The 20,585-nt window shown below is 36.0% G+C and overlaps 1 protein-coding gene across 1 annotated transcript in view; it reads left to right on the top strand.

Moving 5' to 3' along the window:
• Window positions 1–11,130: 11,130 nt before the first annotated feature.
• Window positions 11,131–20,585, top strand: part of C6 (complement C6) — a 92,472-nt gene continuing 83,017 nt past the window's right edge. The window contains exons 1-4 of the mRNA XM_068535284.1: window positions 11,131–11,278; window positions 16,925–17,087; window positions 18,566–18,722; window positions 20,001–20,145. Of these exons, the coding sequence (XP_068391385.1) occupies window positions 16,945–17,087; window positions 18,566–18,722; window positions 20,001–20,145 (445 nt within the window). The 5' untranslated portion in view covers window positions 11,131–11,278; window positions 16,925–16,944. The remainder of the gene's footprint in view (window positions 11,279–16,924; window positions 17,088–18,565; window positions 18,723–20,000; window positions 20,146–20,585) is intronic.

The following is a 20,585-nucleotide window of genomic DNA, read 5'->3' as shown; positions in this document are numbered from 1 at the left end:
TGAAGTATAGTTGATTTACAACATTGTGTTACTTTCAGGTGTACAGCAAAGTGATTCAGCTACATATATATTTTCAGATTCTTTTCCATTATATGTTATTATAAGATAGTGAATATAGTTCCCTGTGTCACGTAAATAGTAAATTCTTGTTGCTTATCTATTTTATGTGTATTAGTTTGTATCTGTTAACCCCATATTTCTAATTTATCCTTCCCCCCCTTTCCCCTTTGATAACTATGAGTTTATTTTCTATGTCTGTGAGTCTGTTTCTGTTTTGTATATAGATTCATGTGTATTATTTTTTAGATTCCACATATAAGTGATATCATATAATATTTGTCTTTCTCTGACTTACTTCACTTAGTATGATATTCTCTAGGTCTATCCATGTTGCTGCAAATGTCAATATTTTATTCTTTTTTATGGCTGAGTAATATTCCATCATATATATATATATATATAATATATATGATGGAATATATATATATATTATATATATATATATCTCACATTTTCTTAAACCAATCATCTGTTGATGGACACTTGGGTTACTTCCATGCCTTGGCTATTGTAAATGGGGCTGCTATGAACATTGGGGTTCATGTATGGTGGGAATCCTTTTGCAATGTGTGCTTATATCATCAAATCCCCACAATATACACTTAAAATATCTTACAGTTTTGTCAATTATATCTCAATAAAGCTGGAGAAAAAAAAAAAAGAGGGCTGTCACAGTGAAGCTTTCAACACCTTTTCTAGCTTGAAGAAACACCCACTTTTATCTGTCTCCCTCCATTCTACTTACTAAACCCTTATTCATCTAATACATCTTAGCTCAAATGTTCATCCTCCATCCTTTCCTGGCCTCCAAATCTAAATTCCGGACCCTTTATACTTTCTCATAGCACACTATCATTTTTATGGCACTTTTCATATTTCATTGTATACTTTTAAAGTTATTACTTTAAAAAATTATATACTTTAAGTTGTTATATACTTTGTGTGTGTGTGTTTATTTTTTTTTTAATGTCAGTTTTGCCTAGTATACTATAAGTAAGCACATGAGAGCAATATCTGTTTTAGTTACAATCATATTCAGGGTTGAACCCATTCCCTAACATATAGGTGGCACTCCAGGAATATTTTCAAAATGAACCTGGAAACAGGCTTTTTAAAATACTTCCAAATTACGGATGGGTTTGGAAATAATTTGACTTCATTATCAACCCTCTTAAAATCAAATCTTGATAGACTGGTAAGAAAGAGTGGCTTTTTATTGAGTCAGAATAAACACAGCTAAATGATCAGTTTCACTTTCTCAAGTGTTTAAGAAACTTCCTTGTCTTTGTATCACATAGTATCCCATGTCAAAAGAAGTTGCGTTTTTTTATCACTGTAAGACTGTCTTTTGTCATTATCTATTAAAAAAAATACAAGTATTCATCAGAGTTTAGTTATTTTAAAAAGTGACCTCCTGTAGTGCAAACCCTGACAGTTGTGGGGGGGTTTTTGTCCATTTTTTCTTTCTTTTTTGTAATGCAGGTGCCTGACTGAAGCTTTGATTGCCAAAGCATCCACTGCAAAAGTCATCCACTTCAAAGACAGCTATCTTGAATAAACACATTGCCAGTCACATGACTAGATAAAGAGGCAGGTCACCTTCCCCACTGAGCTGCCTTTGTTTTGGGCCACTGTTTTTCCCTCCCCAAACTTTAAATTCCCGCTCTTATGTTTTAAATTCACCAATAAAGAGTGAGCCGGGGAAACCTTAGGCCCCTACCCTTGACCCCAATAAAAGAAGAACCCCAGGTGCTTGGTCACTCACTCTTGCACTCTCTCTCTACCCAAGACCTCACTGTGTGGCTCCAGGTGTGGTGCTGTGAGATTTCCAGTTTCTGTAAGTAATAAACCTTTATTTTTTCAAAGTTTCCTGATGGTTATTGCTGAAGGGCATCTTTCATTCATAATAAGATCCACAAGGCTGGTCCAGCCACAACATTGGTAATTGGACTCAGACACACAACATCTCCCTAAACACTTCAATTCATTCCACTTCTTTCATTTTCCTCTCTGCTTTGGCCACAGACCTAGTGACATGTAGAAGGGTAATCAGGAACTGCTGTCTTCCACTGCTGGGGTAAAACACTGTGTATGTCCTGTTCATGGCCTTTTTAGACTTCCAAGCACTTGATTAAAACAACTTCTCCCTTAAAGATCTTGAAGAAAATTGATATTTATTTGTGTGATCCAAATCGCAAAGAGAGGATGTGCTCTGTCTCTCATTGCCTTTTATCTTAGGCTGTTGTTAAAAATTGGAAATGTTTATACAGGCCCCAGCACAGTATTTCTTCCTTTGCCTCGCAGCCTCAAACTTAGACAAGTGATCCCAATGATCTCTTACCTGGACTTATTTCTTTCTTTGTTCCATGCTTCAGCTATTGCCCTATGCCCAGAGGATCACATCGATGCTACCATTAGCTTTTCAGTAATTTTCCACAGCATCAGTGTTCAGAATAAAAATATTCCCTCAAAGCGCTTTGTCAGAACTATCTTAAGGACCTCACGTCTTTCTTCGTTATTATTGCCTTAATCATTAGCTACTCACAACCCTGAAGATAAACAGTGTTCAATACAGCCCACTCAGCTCTCTCAACAGCCATACCGGAATTTTGGATGGCCTTTCTTTCTTAGCCTCTTCCCTTCCACCTTGTAGGTTGAGCCTAGATGGCTCTACCTGAAGGAAGCTATCCAATTTCTAGCTTCCTCTTTCCACGCTGCCCTAGGAAATAGAGTAAATCATTTTTAGTAAATATTTAACGGATTTATTAATTTCTACAATGCTGGTGGTTGTAGAAAGCAGGCAATATGCACCATTGACTTAATTGTGGGCAGGGCGCAGGGCTGACATCAACTGGGATACATGGCTTGGATGAACGGGACAGGGTTCATTCTGATTGTGCAGTGTACATCAGAGGGTTGTTCAAATATCTTTTTTGAAATTGCTGGAAATTGCAATTGTTTGAAAATCACAAAATTTATCTTAGTTAAGGATCACTTGTTTGTAAGTAACAAAAATATGTTCAAAGTATCATAAGCAAAAAAATATATAATTTATTGAAAGGAAGAGGAGTACTTTATGGAATGCAAGGGAAGGAAGTGCTGAGCCTCATGACAGACAACATTTACACTCCCTGGACTCACTTTTTCAAGTTCCCACTTCATTCTTCTTACTCTCTGCATCTCTGCAGAAAGACATTCTTGCTTCTATTTGCATATGACTTAAGTAAGCTTCCCATTATATCTAACTAGAGTTTCTGAGTCTCAATCCCCAGGTTTGGTACGTGAAATCCAATTGACTCATGCCCAATCCTAGCCCATCAGCCGTGTCTAAGAGGCAGAATTATGAGACCTGCAGCCAACTCAGTAGGCCCCAGAGAATTTGATATTCTGAGATAAGAATGGACAGATTTTCTCCAAGTAAGCATAGGAGCAGGAGAAAATAGTGGCAGAGAGAATGACCTGCATTTTTTGAAGTTACAATATTTTAATAAATGTTAAATAAATGCTTCTAAAAAGCTATATAATTTGCATATATATTTTGGTTTTTTTCTCTATCCTCTGCATAATAGATTGCAAATTTCATGAAGGCAGGATATTTTTTTCTGATTTGTTCACTGTTCAAGTGCCTAGAATAATGCTTTGCAGTAAATTTTTGCTGAATGAGTGAATAAAGGCTTTAGATAATAATAATGGTGGTAATTATAGTGTATATGACTTAAAGACGAGAAAAAGGGAATACATGTGCAAGGGAGATTATGATTTCTGTGACAGGTTTTTTATAATCTTCCGTACTCCTCATATTCCTTTTTTTACTAACCAACTATCATTTTCTTTCAACTAAAGTTCTTGAAAGAATTAACCAAACTTATTCATCTTTTTAAGTCTCAACATAATGTCTGGTGTATAACAGATGCCCAGTGAATATTTATGGATTGACTGGAATAAGTGAATAGATAATATTACTCTTATGGCACTTTGAAAAGTATCTTGCAAGCCATAAAATGGTACTCAAATATTAGACTGTTATTTTCGTCATAGTGGAGTTTTAGGAAAATGCTGTAGATTGAATGTTTGTGTCCCCACAAAATTCATATGTTGAAACCTAATCCCCAATGTGATGGTATTTGTAGGTGGAGCCTCTGGGAGGGGATTAGGTCATAAGAATAGAGCCCTCACGAATGGGATTAGTGCCTTTATGAGAGATCTCAGAGAGCTCTCTTGCCCTTTCTACTATGTGAGGTTATAGAGAGAAGACGGCGACCTATGAACCAGGAAGTGGGCTCTCATCAGACACTCAGTCTGCCGGCACCTTGATTTTGAACTTCCCTCTAGGATTGTGAGGAATAAATTTCAGTTGTTGATAAGTCACCCAGCCCATGGTTTTTTTGCTTCAGCAGCCCAAACTGAATAAGACAGAAAATTATCTTGGTAACAGTGGTAAAGACGCATGGGGTAACTAGAGGTCAAGAAGAAACCTAGGAAGCTGACCCAAAAGCTTAGGCAAGACCTGCTTGATCTCAATCAGCTTTTTTTGTTGCCCTTTTCCAGAAGGCCCTGCATTGAAATCTAATCCAGGTTTCTCTATAATCCTAGAAGGGGCAAAAGCTTGCAGAGGTTTGAGTTGTTTTATCTTAAAATACATATCTATTACATAGATATCTATATGTTAAACCATTTTTTTTTTATTCTTTTTCATATTCTTTTCCATTATGGTTTATTACAGGATATAGAATATAGCTCCCTGGGCTATGCAAGAGGACCTTGTTTTTTATCTATTCTATATATAAAAGTTTGTATCTGCTAATCCCAAACTCCCAATCCAACCCTCCCCCACCCCTTGGCAACAACAAGTCTGTTAAACCAGTTTTAGATTAGGAGCCTAACTAGTATTTCTTTTTTTTTTTTTTTTTTTACATTCCAAAGAATCACCAAAGATTTTATTCAATTTAATATCATCATTATGCATCACTCAATAATTCAGCATGTAAATAAAAACAATTCTTGGAGCACTTTGCTGCAGGAAAGATTGTTGCTTCTTATGCCAAAAGAGTGAGAACATACATGGTGAATTTTAGTTAAGGGCATGTATCTAAAGGCATAATGTAAAATTCAACAATCTTCTGCAAACTCATTGTGTACAGACAACTTAACTCAATTAAGAATTAACTTCTATGATAATCAATTACAAAGATGAATATTATTCAGTTCCCATCATTAAGGAGCTTTGAATATATTGTATGGAGTAAGAGAGACTAGGAGATAACATACAAATAATCATAATACCTGGCAATATCTAATGAGTTTCATATAAGAGGTTACAAAAAAGGATGAAGGAATCATATAGCACCTGATCTTAAGGGCAAAAATGTCTATAAAATGTAGAAACGTTTAAGAAGGAAACATATTTGGAATGGCCTTAGAAGAACAGATGCACAATACACTAATATTTCAGAATTTGGAATTGAGGAAAAAAGTTTCAAGAAAGAAATACAATGGTGGGAGAAACTGTACCCCATTTTGAAGGAACAGCAAGTTATCCAATATAGCTGGATGATGGAGAATACGAATGAAAGGAGAGAAAATAAGTCTACAGAGGTAATGTAGGATCAAATTGCTCAGGGCTTTAAAAATTAGGTATTAGAACAGTCTTTTGAAAAGAGCAACATAGAGATTTTGAGTCATGTTGCGCCACTGGGAGGTGGGCTATAGAATGACTAACCTGGAAGAGAGTAGTTCAGAAGGAATTAGAGGAAGAGTCCTAAGGCTCAGAGACCAATTAAGCCACTGATGCGAACTTCAAGGTATGAGTTCATTGTTGCTCGAGGTGGAGCTGTAGCTGTAGACATGGTGAAGAGGTAGAAAAGATGGGAAATGCATAGACAAGAGACACTTCAGAGGTAACAGTTACAGAATTTAGCATCTAGTAGAATAGAGGAAGCGGGGGAGAGAGAATGTCAATGTCACCATTGTGATAGGATGTTCTATTTGGATACTATTAGTGAACGAATATTAGAATACAGAGACTGGTGGACAAGATGCAATCAACACAAAGGTGATAGTTAATGACATGGAAGCAGATAAAACGCCTTATGAAAGAAAAGAGGCCGAGGATGTAATTCCAGGTGGGAGTAGAAAGAGAATCATAAAGAGAGGAAAGGGAGAAATTTCCTGAGAAAAAGATGTATTGTACCATGTCCAGGAGCCAATAGAGGATTCAGAAGTGGTCATTCAGTTTGGCAATTAGAGGGTTACTGATGGTCATTGAAAGAATAGTTCTTTAGGCTGGTTGTATTTATAACCCAGATTGCAAGTAGTGAAGTTAATAAGAAGTAGATGGTAAGAAATTAGATGCAGTTAATTTAGACTATTCTAATAATTTTAGTAGCAAAGGAAAAGAGAAAAAGATCGTGGCAGGCTGAGGTCCAAAGCAAACTTCTATTTTCTCCATTTGAGACTTTTGATCTATGATTCTCCGAGTGAAATAATTTAATTTGCAATTTCACTTTATCGATGCACACATTGACTGACAAAGTACACTCTAAAGGACTTGTGAAATAGACGGGGTCATTAGTCTTGGCTCTAATGAGAAATTATAGTATTTTTGCTATAATGATAAGTTGGCATGTGACTATTTAGCGTATGAAAAAGCCTTCAGAGAATCAGCAGCTTCCACTGATCGTTATCTTACGTTTGGGGTTATTTTCGTGGCTGAAAATACCATTTGGATGTGAATCTGTCATCATTAGGACAGGCATAACGATTTTTAACAAAATACATATTCTCCTTCTGGAAAAATGATAATTGCTCCATGTTAACTTTCCATGTCCTGGTTCCTTCTCCCGTGGGTCCTTCCCACACCCTTCTCTTCCTTTACAATCAAAGCCTTTTCTACCGATCAGTCTACCTTTAAGCTCACTAGCAAATTTCTACATTATGAAAATATGGAGCATCTTGTACGAAAAGGTATTCCATGTCACCAGCCAACATTTTAGAAAGTCTGCCATTGCTTAAACAGCTCTGGCAACCTTCATAGTATGTTTTGTTTCTCAGCAGCATGCATCCAAATATTGTTTACAGAGCACTCATATTCTCACCCAGAGGCAGACCTGAACACAGTTGTACACAAGCATTCAGTTCCTAGCTCTGGAACAATCATCCATTTATCAGACCCAAGTAAGACTACTTCTGCTTCCCAAAGCCAACTGGATATTGTGGTTATATTGATCAGACCAGAAATCTCTCCCTTTTGGGCTGTAGGGTTCACTTTTTCTGTAAAGGGCCAGATAGTAAATATTTTTGGCTTTGCATGCTATATAGTCTCTGTTGGAACTACTCAACCCTTCTGTTGAAGTGCAAAAGCAGCCATAGACAGTGACTAATTCTGTGACTTTATTTCAATAAAACTTTATTTACAAAACAGGCATCAGGCTAGATTAGCCTCACTGACTGCAGTTTGCCAATCCCTACTCTAGAAAAGGATCCTGAGTGGGATGTGTCATTTAACCATTCATGAGGACCCAAGATGGAGAATCCAAATACATCATTTGGATGTATTTGGATGTTAGATTCTAATCTAGTATCAAAAGATGCTAGATTCTCCTTTGATGCCAGGTCAGTTCTGGGCCACAGACGTTTGCACTCCCTCTCAAGAATTCCTCCATACTGCCTTCAGCTGTTTCCACCTGTGTTTTTCCTGTGCCATGACACACACCTTTTCACTTCTCTGTCTTTCTCATAGCCCACGTTAATTAACAACACTATTTAGCCTCATCCTATTGTCTCCTGACTCTTGCCTCTCCAGGGTCTGACTTTTAGCATTTTCCCTTAACTCCAAACACCATAACCTGAGGGAAAATGTATTTAAATTTTAGGGACTCAGAGAACCAACTAGAAGAAGTACACACACTTAAAGGATATATTTTTTTGCTCAGTCCTAAAATATTTTCTCTCATCTTTATTGTCTCAGATACTCATGGGTGAAATTGCTACACCAGCCCCAAGTGTCTTCAACACAGGTCTGCAGCGCACCACTCTTCCTTCCTAGCTGAAATTTTCAATCTTTAAAGTCTCAGTACAGCATAGGAGAAAGAAAACAGACCTGTATTCTCGGTCTGACTTGCTTTGGTCTTGGGTAAGTTACTACCATGCATGTTAAAGCATGTTGTCTTGGAGTACTGGCTCCCTGCTCTGCTTCTACGAATCTTTATACACACTGAAATAATCACTCCCCGCCACTTGGTGAAAGTTTAATTTTTCTGAAGAATATTTGTTTTAGCCATTTTCCATATTAAGGATATAATTAGTATTTTTAAAGGAGTTTTCTACTGTTTTGAAAAAAAGTTTGAAAAACATTTATTTTACAAATAAGGAAACAGTTTCAATGAAGTAAAGTGACTTGTTGAAAGTCACCTAGCTGGTTATTGCAGAATCAAGAGTAAAATATGTCTCCACATTCTCAATCCCTAGTTTTCTTTTTTCCTTTTTTTCTATTGCATTATTTTGTTTCACTTCACCTTAGCATAATTACCCATATTAGCAAATCTCAAGCTATGCTGTGAACCTTTCATAGCATCATAATTGTCATTAGACGTAAGGAGCCCATTTGACCATCGCTATTTTAAGTCTTTCCAGATTAAATATTTTATTTGGTTTTGCTGGGATACAGAAATAATTTTTTCTGTAATAAAGTTGTATCTAGTAATCTTACTAAATTCATTTGTTAATTCTAATATGTATCCGTAACTCTTTTTGGATTTTCTATGTACACAATCATTCTGTCTGTAAGTAATACCATTTTCTTTACTTTCTTTTCAGTATAATACCTTTTTTTTCCTTCCTTGTTGCACTGGATAAGATCTCCAGTACAGTATTGAATAAAAGTGGTGATAACGGGCATCTCTGTTCTGGCCTTAGGAAGAAAAGGTTCAATATTTTTCCACTAACTATGATATTAACTACAAGTGTTTTGGGTTTTGTTTCATTTACTTTATTCTACCTCATACCATTTATAAAAATACAGTGTAACTATAGAGAACTAAAGAGGATTTCTGAAATATAAAACTATAGGATTAACTGAAGAAAATTTGGGACTATATCTGTGACTTTAGATTTCTTAAACAAAATGATTTCTTAAGCAAAAGAAAAACTATCCAAAGCAAAAATGATTAGGGGAAAATAGACAAATTAAATTACATTAAAATTAAGATTCTCTCATTAATCAAAGATACCATAGATAAAACTAACACATAGGTGACAGACTGAGAGAAGAGAGATCTGTAAAATCCAAATCTTACAAGACACTAATATCTAGAATGTACGGGGCACACCTGAAAATCAGGCAACAAAAGTATAAAGGAGCTCAATAGGAAAATAATCAGAGAATATGAATTGTTAATTCACAGATAGAAAGCCAGAATGTCTGGCGAGAATGGGATACTGAAGTTCACTACTGATCAGAGAAATGCTACTTAAACAATCCTGAGATACCACTTTACATGCATCAGAGGTAATATCAGTAGGTTGGCTAACAAAACATGCTAGTAAGAAGTCCACATAGGCTGCTGGTAAGTGTGTAAACGTGTATAGTTTTTCTGAAGAGCAACCTGGAAGTCTTTAGGAATTTTCTCACAGGTTCACAAGGAAAGAGCAAATTGTGTTTATAACTGCAGAGAGCTGAAGCCAACAAAAATACCTGCTAAAAGAGTGGATAAATAAAATGTAGTTGATACAATGAATGTCCGTGTTCCAGTAGATTTACACTGAATAAGACTCAGAAGCATAATGTTGAATGAAGAATGTAAGAAATCAAATAAAACTTTTAGCAAAATACCATTTGTGTAAATTACAAAAATACACATGGAAAATGATACTTTGTATTTTTAGGATATAAGCACATATATCTAAATAATCATATGTAAGGACAAACATGAAATACACTAACACATAACTAATCTGGGAAAAGAAATGAAACAAGATCATGGGGGAAAATAGTGAAATAAAGTAAAAGGTCTTGCACAGACCAATGACGATATGGTTCTATAAACTGTGGAACGTGATAAATTCTGTGCATTTAAATCTTTTTAAAAATATATGCTGTCACAAAATTATATATCATGTTTTATGTTATATATATATATATATATATATATATATACACACATTCCTTTGAATGTGTATACTTACACAGAGAGACACATACACATACATATTATATGACTGGAAGTATTTACTCCAAATATTAATAGTGGTTTTGTCTGTTTATAAAAAATGATTTTACTTTTCCTCTTCATACTTTTCCACATTTTCTAAATCTTTCTCAATAAATATTATATGATCAGAAAAAATCTATATTTTTTAAATTAAATGGACAAATTCCTAAAGGGGAAGGCAATTTTAAACAATTTATTCTAAAAGGTTTTCGAAATGAAGTCAGAAACTTTTCAGTAGCAACACCCATTACAATATTCCTTGAATGGGAAAATCATTGAAAAATCAGGACCCTGTGCAATATCTCACTCTGAAGAGTTGCAGGGTTACTGCTGATTGAAGTGATCATTTGCAAAGTCCAGCGTTTCTAGGGAATGTTTATTTTAACAGCACTCTAGGTGTTGTTAGATCTCTGGGACATGACCTTGTGTTAGTTAGCAATGGGGAAAAAAGACTTGTTTGGATTGTCTTATAAACCCTTTTCACTGTGAGTACCTATTGTTTCCTTAGCCATTGCAGATTAGTTCCCTGGATACCACAAACTCTGTTTAAGGTGAGTGACATAATGATCTCCTTTGTATTCTTAACATTTCAAAATCATAGATCATGTTTCTAACAGACTTACCCTTTCATGCATGAAAAAACATAAGAGCTTACAGCCATTTGTCTTTCTTTTAATATAAGATATAACTATTTTGCTTAATCCTCAAAAGAACCAAAATATTTATATTTCTTAAAGAAGTGTCCTTCCAGAGAGCTGTCTTGGTGAAATCAAGTTTTTCTATGAGCTAAGCTACAGTTAAAAGTAAAACAAACATACCCTTTAGCCAAAGACTAGTCATGTGCCAGAGCTCCCCAGCCTGCCCTAGCAGTGGTAAATATAATTTCTTGAGCTTCCAGGGCATGTGTGGAAGGAAAAAATAAGAAATAAGAGATTCAAGACAATTACAAGAAGATGGAAAGGAAGAACCTGCAGTTGGGGGCAAACTAGAGCATCCTCTGAACCTGTCGGGTAAGATGTGCTGAACTGCCTTAGGGACAAATCATTCATGTAAGTCAAGGACGTGGGAAGGTGACAGGTCAGAATAAAATGGATTTCATCCTGTGCTAGAATTCTCCAAATGCTCACAAAAGCCATCTTCAATGGTTCAATGGGATCACTAATTTTTAGAGGTCAAGAGGGGATGACAATTATGAGAAAACTGCAGAACTGCTGCTCTTCTACTATGTTACTGCAGTGGAAGATTTTTCGTAACTATCTTCCTGTATTCACTGAACATTCTTTTTGTTCCATGTTTATAAGAAAATTGTATGGTAATGGGTATAAGGCCTGCATGAAATTTTAGATATCTCCAAAATGCCTAGAGATGTTGAAAATTAATAAATAAGGAAGCATTTGATATTAGATGCTGGGCTATGCTAATAAAAAAATAAGAGAAATAATTCTCTTTATTTGAATGAAAATTATCATTTTAACATAAAACAATTTTTCCTTATAACAATAAAATGTTATAAAAAGAGAAGCTACTATAAAAAGGAACGAAATTGAGTCATTTGTTGAGACGTGGATGGATCTAGAGACTGCCATACAGAGTGAAGTAAGTCAGAAAGAGAAAAACAAATATCGTATAATAACGCATGTATGTGGAACCTAGAAAAATGGTACAGATGAGCCGGTTTGCAGGGCAGAAGTTGAGACACAGATGTAGAGAACAGACATGTGGACACCAAGGGGGGAAATCTGTGGTGGGGTGGGGATGGAGGTGTGCTGAATTGGGCGATTGGGATTGACGTGTATACACTGATGTGTATAAAATTGATGATTAATAAGAACCTGCAGTATAAAAAAACAAACAAAACAACTAATACTAAACTTTCATTGGGTTATTTGTATGGAAATATGTTAATATAAATGTTTCAGACATTACATGAAATTTCTAAAAAAAAGAGAAGCTACCAATTAGCTCTTTTATTAGCATCTCCTCAAATAAGAAGCTTTGGCATTACCATCTTCATTTTAGCATTTTCCAAATTGTCTCAGAATACTATAGCCAAAGAAGAGATCAGAATATTTCACATGAGTTCTGTTCTTGCAGTTTTTGATTATAATTGGTATAAAATCCACCTATATTTTTCAAGCTTTTGGAAGTTAAAACAGATAGCGTCTGCTGAGAACTGAGAACTGGTAATCTCCTGTAATTCAATTTCTACCTATTGTTTACATGCTGATTCCAAAAAATACTTTTAAGAATTTGTTTTCTCTGCAATTGAATTATTCTGGAAAATATCTATCTGTTCAAAATTTAATAAGAAAAACAAACAACAACAAAAGCCCCTCTTTTAAGTTTCCTTGCTGAAGCAGTTCTTATATGAGAAGATCCCAATCTGAGGGTGCGGGGGATGGGGTGGTGGTCTGTCTAGTGATTAACGGGGAAACTTCACATTGTTTAGGAGCCTCAGCTCCCAAGGGCCCTGAAGACAGTTGAAAACTGTCTCAACTTGGGGCTGATGTATATACAGGGTATAGGACTCATACTATGTATTTGGTGTGATCACAGCCTAATTTCTGGACACTCTTGTCCCAAAGTCTATGGTTCTGTACTGCTGAAGAAAACCAGAAAAGGTGAGTTACATACCAGTGAAATAAAATTGACAGGCAAGTGCAGCGGTCTTTAAAGGAGCCTCTCTTTTTTATGATGGAAATAGCTTAGGGCCGTAGCAGCTTATCTATGAGTTGGATAAAAAAGCTTGGATAAAAATCATGGGGAGCACCTTCAGTTTCTCTCTACCCTCCCCAGACAATGATAATGAATTCTATTTCTTTTTATCTCACTCAATGGATACTCAAATGTGTGTCAATTCCATTTTAAATTGAAGGGTATATTCAGCCATATGTCAGTGGATTTAGGTGCTTTTATTCAGCATTTTTCTCTGAGCTTGTAGGACAGTTTAAAAATGCTTACTGACTTGCATACTAAGTGAAGTAAGTCAGAAAGAGAAAGACAAATACCCTATGATATCACTTATATGTGGAATCTAAAATATGATACAAATGAACTTATTTACAAAACAGAAGCAGACTTACAGACATAGAAAACAAACTTATGGTTACCCAAGGGGAAAAAGGGTAGGTGAGGGATAAATTAGGAATTTGGGATTAGCAGATATAAACTACTATATATAAAGTAGATAAACAACAAGGTCATACTGTATAGCCCAGGGAACTATACTCAATATCCTGTAATAAACCATAATGGAAAAGAATCTGAAAAAGAGTAAATATGTATATATATTCAGTTATGTATGTATAACTGAATCACTTTGCTGTATGCCAGAAACTAACACAGCATTGTAGTTCAACTATACTTCAATTAAAAATTTAAAAAAAATTTTAAATGCTTACTGATTTATTACGAAGAAATGCTCTAACTTCTGAGCATATTGGAGAAAAAAATTTTTTTTTGGAGAAACAATTCTTATATCTTATCTCAAACTCTTGGCTTGAATGAAGATTTATAAAATGAAGAGACACTTTTTTAACTGAAGTATCCTTTCATCCAAATAAAAAACATAAAGTAACCACATTAAAATATAATTTTAACTCATCCTCTGAGACTTTTGAGGGAGCCATATTTCAGTAGGGCAATTTGGCAAAATCTATCAACATTTTAAAATTCATATCATTTGACTGAACCATTCTACTGCTAGGAATATTTGTTGGTCCCATGGATATACTACAAAAGTATGCTAAGATATAATATAAAGATGTTTATTGCATTATGTATGTATACTAAATGTCTACAGTTAGAATAATGGTTAAATTCAGTATAATACATCTATACAGTATAAAACTATGCAGTCATTAAAAATAATGAAGTAGATAGGACTTCCCTGGTGGCACAGTGGTTAAGAATATGCCTGCCAATGCAGGGTACACAGGTTCAATCCCTGGTCCAGGAAGATTCCCACATGCCATGGAGCAACTAAGCACCTGTGCCACAACTACTGAGCCTGTGCTCTAGAGTCTGTGAGCCACCACTACTGAGCCCATGTGCCACAACTACTGAGCCCACACACCGCAACTACTGAAGCCTGTGCACTCTAGGGCCCACATGCTGCAACTACTGCGGCTGCGTGCTGCAACTACTGAAGCCCGCGTGCCTAGAGCCCGTGCTCCGCAACAAGAGAAGCCACCACAATGAGAAGACCATGCACTGCAACAAAGAGTAGCCCCTGTTTGCTGCAACTAGAGGAAGCCCAAGTGCAGCAACAAAGACCCAACGCAGTCAAATAAATAAATAAAATTTTTAAAAAAAGAATGCTAGGGGGAAAAAAATGAAGGAGATATACATCTATTAATATGGAAATATCTTTAAAGTATATTGTGAAGTGAAAAACAAAGTACAGAGTAATATACATCATACTTCTTTTTTGTGTATATATTTAAAGAACATGCATACATGTATGTGTAAGGGGATGTGTGGAAGAATTTTCCTTCCATTTGTTACCTATAAAAAGAGAAAACTGATTATGTGTAGGAAGAGGTTCTGGCTATGGGTAGAAGAGACCTCAGGTGTTACATTTTTCTTTCTGTTCTTTTTAAAATTTTCAAATGCAGGCATATATTATATGTATTTTTTAAATGTCAACAGAATTTTTCTGGTTGGTTATATAATAAATCATCTTAATTTTCTTCTTCATGAATTTCTATATATTTTAGAACACAATAAATATTATCAAATAAATAAGAGGCAGACTAACTTAATATATTATGGTGTTCTAAAAATAAATTTGAATCTCAGGAGATCTAGTTTTTTATTTCAATCAACTATTACAACCAACTAGAAATAAACCAGTTATGCTACAAACTGTCACTCTTGCTGAAACAATGGGTGACAAATGAACAGACAAGTTTATTTCTAGTCTATGAAATATCCTTAATCTGGCAGAAATTTTGAGAATAATATTATAGAAGTGGCTGTAATTATGGACTTAAATTACATTATTCAGATTTCATCAAAACCCATTTCTAAACTGTTTCCTAGACTCAATTCTACAACATTTATTCATTATGTGGTATGTTTGCTCTCATTCTTCTAAATGCTGAAATGAACAAAACAGACAAAAAAGATCAACTGTCATGGTGTTCATATTCTAGTGAAGAAGGAGAAAGGAAAGAGGAGATATTTATTTAAATTACATAGTAATTTATATATTAGGAAGGTATGAATAACAGAGAAAAATAAAGCAGTGAAGGAAGATAGGAAACACTGGTGGGAAATTGTAATTTCAAAAAAGATGGTCAGGGATCTGATTTTATTTGTAAGATGAAAAGTAACAAGCCATATTTCTAAATCATGTTAAACATGAATAATCTTATTTAACATCAAAACATATTTTCAATTTTCACATGATTCTTGCTGTAATTTGAGGAGCCCATAATTTTGAAAAATTCATGACCGATAGCTACAATTAAATTTGAAACACTCAAGTGTTACTACTCTTTTGAAAAACTAATATTGATTGAGTGATGATCCTATACCAAGGATTGTTCTAAGCACTTTACATGAATTTTCTTCTTACTGAATCCTAACAAAAGTCTTATGAAGAAGGTAAAAGTGTTATTCCTATTTTATGGATAATAAAACTGAGACACAGAGAAATTAGGTGAATGGCATTCTATTAATATTTCTTTAAATGGAAGTTATTATACTAATTACAGCAGCATTTTCTGTACATATTTAACCATGTTGTGTGTTTTGTTAGAGATACAAAAATCAAAATGGCAATATTGGGAGGGCAGATAACAGTTTTGCAATTTCCATCCAATAACACACAGATCCTCAAGGCTCCACAGCACATGAGGAACCACTGGTCCAAGTTTTCTCTGGCATTCAGCCACATCTGAATAAACCCTCTTGTGTTGTGGGTAGTGGAGTTCCAAGCATCTAGATGCTCCAGGAACACTAGTTAGCGTTATTAGAAATTCAATGAAGGAATGCATCTCACCCAAGAATGAGGAGTCTTGGGCTGTTACTTGTCATGTAGTCTCAACCTTATTGTTCCTGCTTAAGCCTCAGTCTCATCATCCATAAAATGAGGGAGTTTAATCTGAAGGTTTCAAAGATCCGTTCCAGCTCTAACTTCTATGACTCTAAAAGTAGAGGTAGTTGGACAGTGAACTCTCTTTAGCAAGCTTCCAAGGTTCCAGAAAAGGAAATAGAGCTTCAAAAAGAAGGGTTCCAAAGTCCTTCCCCAGGCCCAGAAAAGTATGAAAAACGGAAAGGTAGTACTAGGTAGTACTTGAGGGCACTGTCCACACACAATAAGCAGTTATTTTGAAAAGTATAAGATTATATAAAAATTTCCATTTAGGAATGAAATGAGATACAAATATATACTACATAGTTTGTCTTGTAGCCTATCACCAACAGTTCAGAGAAACTTACTAGTACTGGGGTTTGTAACTATGGGAACGTCCACCCTAAAAATCTTTAGAAATAACATTGATACTCATAAGCATGTGAATTTACAGGTGTTACTTTGCCTTAAGGAAGGCAAGATGTTTTCTAAGATCATATTTGAGGTTGTCACTGAGAATGACCTGTAAAGTTTTACCTCACAGATGTTTGGTATGTTTTCTATCATTTCTTTTCAGGGTCTGGAGGCTCTCCAGGCATGGCCAGACACTCCGTCTTATATTTCATCCTGCTGAGTGCTCTGATTGACAAGGGCCAAGCCTGTTTCTGTGATCATTACCCATGGACTCAGTGGTCAAGCTGCTCCAAAACCTGCAATTCTGGAACCCAGACCAGACAGAGGTGGGTGTGGACTTTGTAGCTTTTCTCTGTGCCCTGTGAAACCTCAAGGACAGAGTTAGCAAAATCAAAAGTGCCACACTAAGCGATGGGGAAAAAATATATCTAAAAGTATAATTTTTGCAGAGTATAATCCGCAAAATTTTTTTTTTTAATTTTGAAAAGAGTTCATGAATTTGGATGGAATTTGAGGTCTTCTCCACATAAGGTTGAAATGGAGTCTACTTTTGTTCTCCATAAAAATTGAGGTGTTTCAAAGAAATTTAATTAAGAATCTGTGCAATATTTTCAGTTGACTAACTTACTTAGAATCACTACTCAGGCTTTTTTTCAATCAGCACATAACTCTGCTTGCCTACAGTTAGAGAGTTAATTATAGAGAATTTTCTACTCATTCAACTGAGTCTAACAGGACCTCAATTGAGGAGCACTGCTAGCTATTAGCTTGATTGTTGTCATGGACCAGAAGGCAAGAAACTGTGTTTACTTGATAACATTTAATAATTCAGCCTTTTCATCAATTCAGACTACTCATCCCCCACAGTTTCTTTAAATCTGTTAGATATTTCTATTCCGTGAAGATGCACACATGACTTGGAGGAAAAAGGCATATATTTAATGTGTTTTAACTGTTACAGCACTTTTTTGAGATCTGTTTTAGAAAACTATTTTTACATATGTCGTGTGTCATTAAATCACCAACTGACTGTTCCAATAAACCATCCACGAAGGATGTAAGAACAGATTTGTTTATAATACTTCTCTACTCAAGAGTCCCTCAGTAGCTCTCTACTGCCTACCAAATAAAGTACCACAATATATTCCATCCCTCTCAATTATGCACTTCTCAGGTCCGTCCCACAAGTTCCTTCATGGACGTGTCATACTCCTCCACCTCTAATCTTTGCACATGATCTTCCTTCTGAATGCCCTTCACTTTCTTGCCTGGGAAATTCACATGAATTTTTCAAAATGTATCTCTCATATCACTTTCTCCTTTAATCTTTGGGCCCACGGCACTCTGGCTCTATCTCAATCATTGTATTTATCACCCTGTGTTGTCATCTTTTAAGCAATTTGCAGAAACTTTCTTCTTCCTTTTCTTTCCCTTTCAGTCCCTTCCAGGAACTCAGTCAGGGCCAGCTTCATGGACGTGTGACCTGTGCAGTCACACAGGACCGCACACTGAGAAGGGCTCTGTGCTTGGCTTAATGCAATGCAGTCATTTTCTTGAAATTATTAATAAGCTTTGAACGTGAGGCCCACCCCCCGTTTCCATTTTGCACAGGGCCCAACAAATTATGGACCCAGTGCTGAGTTCCAGTAAGTGGTAAGAATTGCACATATGCCACACTGCCTGATTTTCCATGAAAACCTTCTTTCCTTGTATTCACTATAATTGAGTCAATGATCTTTTTCTTATGGAGCTGGAGCCACAATTAATACACTCATTCTAAGCAGCTTTTTCCTCACTGTTACAGACAAATCGTTGTGAATCAGTACTATCTGGAAAACTTTTGCGACCAGCTTTGCACCAAGCGGGAGACCAGAGAATGTAACTGGCAAACTTGTCCTATCAATTGCCTCCTGGGAGATTATGGACCGTGGTCAGACTGTGACCCTTGTGTTGAAAAACAGGTAGGTGACATGTGGGTATGTTCAGGAAATCAGAATCACAGTAAAGTTCTCAAATTCCCTGACAGACTCAGCAGTCATAGAAATGCTGGATTTCTCCAATATTTGAAAATAAACTGTCCCAGCTTCCACTGAAGGAAAATTCCATTTAGCAACATTTTGGGGGGAGGGAGGATTCATTTTGCATGGTTTATCGTCATGTGAACACCAAAAAAAATGTTCTTCCCCCCAGAATTGGTATTGCACTTGCCCAGCTCTGAATTCCACTGCCTGTGCCCTCTGAGAGCTCACAAAGCAAAAACAAGTGCTAAAAAATGGGGATTTCAGTCCAAGGTTTAAAGTCAGACAGAAATGAGGGGCATTAATTAAAATGACTCCTTGCCTTTCCTCTAATTTCCCTCTCCCCATGGGAAAGTCCCTCTATTTGTTTATTGTTCCCAGCTGCAATATTTACCCATCTCAAGCTCATTCCTGTAAGGACACTGGCCCATGTGAACCCCAGTCAGGTCAGGGGCTAAGCATTCAGACATTAGGGAAGTAAAAAGAACTCATTATTGGAGCACCCACTCTCTGAGAGAAATTGTTCTAGGCCCTTTACGTACATCACCTTATTCAAACTTCACATCACATTGTTTTTCTACCCATTTTATAGATGAGGAAGTTACAGCTCATTAGGGGTTAAGTAATTTGCCCAATAATACACCACTAATGAATAGAAGACTACATTTCGAACTTGGATTTTTCTGACTTCAAAGTCAGTACTTTTTAATCCTGTCCTATTTCTTTCCTTCTCTGACTCTTTGTTTTACTACTGCCTGTTTAAAATCTTTTAAAGTGTGGAGAATGTGTCATCCCTGGTTTCCATGGTGACTTCCTCATGCAGAAGAGCCCCCAAATCCTTTCACATTTATCACGTCACACTATCTTTGAGGAATAAAAGAGCTACTGTTATTACCTGGAAGATTTATTGCACTCAGGACATGCTCAGTAAATATGTGTGCATTTGATCTCTATTCAATTTAGAATCATATGATTTCAGAGTTAGAACTCTTAAGAAATCTTTTATCCCAGTTCCTCATTTTACTGGTTGGAAAAGTGAGATCCAAAAAGTATTGACTTCCCTAAGGACACACTGTAATAGAACTGGAAAAAGTCATTATTTAATTCAGCAAACGCCACTATAGGAAAAATCACTACTGTGATTGAGAAGCCCAGTTTTCTTAGATAGCTTTTGGCTTTGACCCAGCCTCAGTTACTCACCTTTCTCTCCTTTTCTTTCAGTTTAAAGTTAGGTCCATCTTGCGCCCCAGTCAGTTTGGAGGACAACCCTGTACTGAGCCCCTCATGACCTTTCAACCATGCATCCCATCTAAGCTCTGCAAAATCGAAGAGATTGACTGCAAGAATAAGTTCCGCTGTGACAGTGGTAATGTACTTTTGGAAAATGTTCAGTCGTCATTAAAAATGACTAAATAAATTTATTCCAATTGACTCTCAGTGAAAGTCATGATAGAGAAGTCCCACCATATTTTAAGCCTGTGGGGACAGGGGTGTTATGCTCCCAATTACATGCTATTCATGTGTAAAATTACAGCTTTCAAGCTATAATCATCTTGACCACTTACTTGATTCATCTGCTCATCAAGTACCACTCCCAGGTTCCGACACTGTGATACAGCAGTAGGAAGAGAATGAGGAGGAGGAAACGGAGGAAGAGGCAGATACTTTTAAAAATCGGCTATTAATAAGCACAAATCTAGAATCAGAATAAGCAATTGAAAAGGAGTGACAGATTTTTAAAATTTTAATATAGTTTATTAAGATAAGAATATTAAAGCTAAGATAGTATGTCAAGGGGATGACTAG

The sequence above is a fragment of the Eschrichtius robustus genome, chromosome 2 (assembly GCF_028021215.1).
Source record: "Eschrichtius robustus isolate mEscRob2 chromosome 2, mEscRob2.pri, whole genome shotgun sequence".
Taxonomy (NCBI): domain Eukaryota; kingdom Metazoa; phylum Chordata; class Mammalia; order Artiodactyla; family Eschrichtiidae; genus Eschrichtius; species Eschrichtius robustus.
The sequence above is the reverse complement of the archived record's forward strand: the minus strand, read 5'-3'. Positions and strand labels throughout refer to the sequence as shown.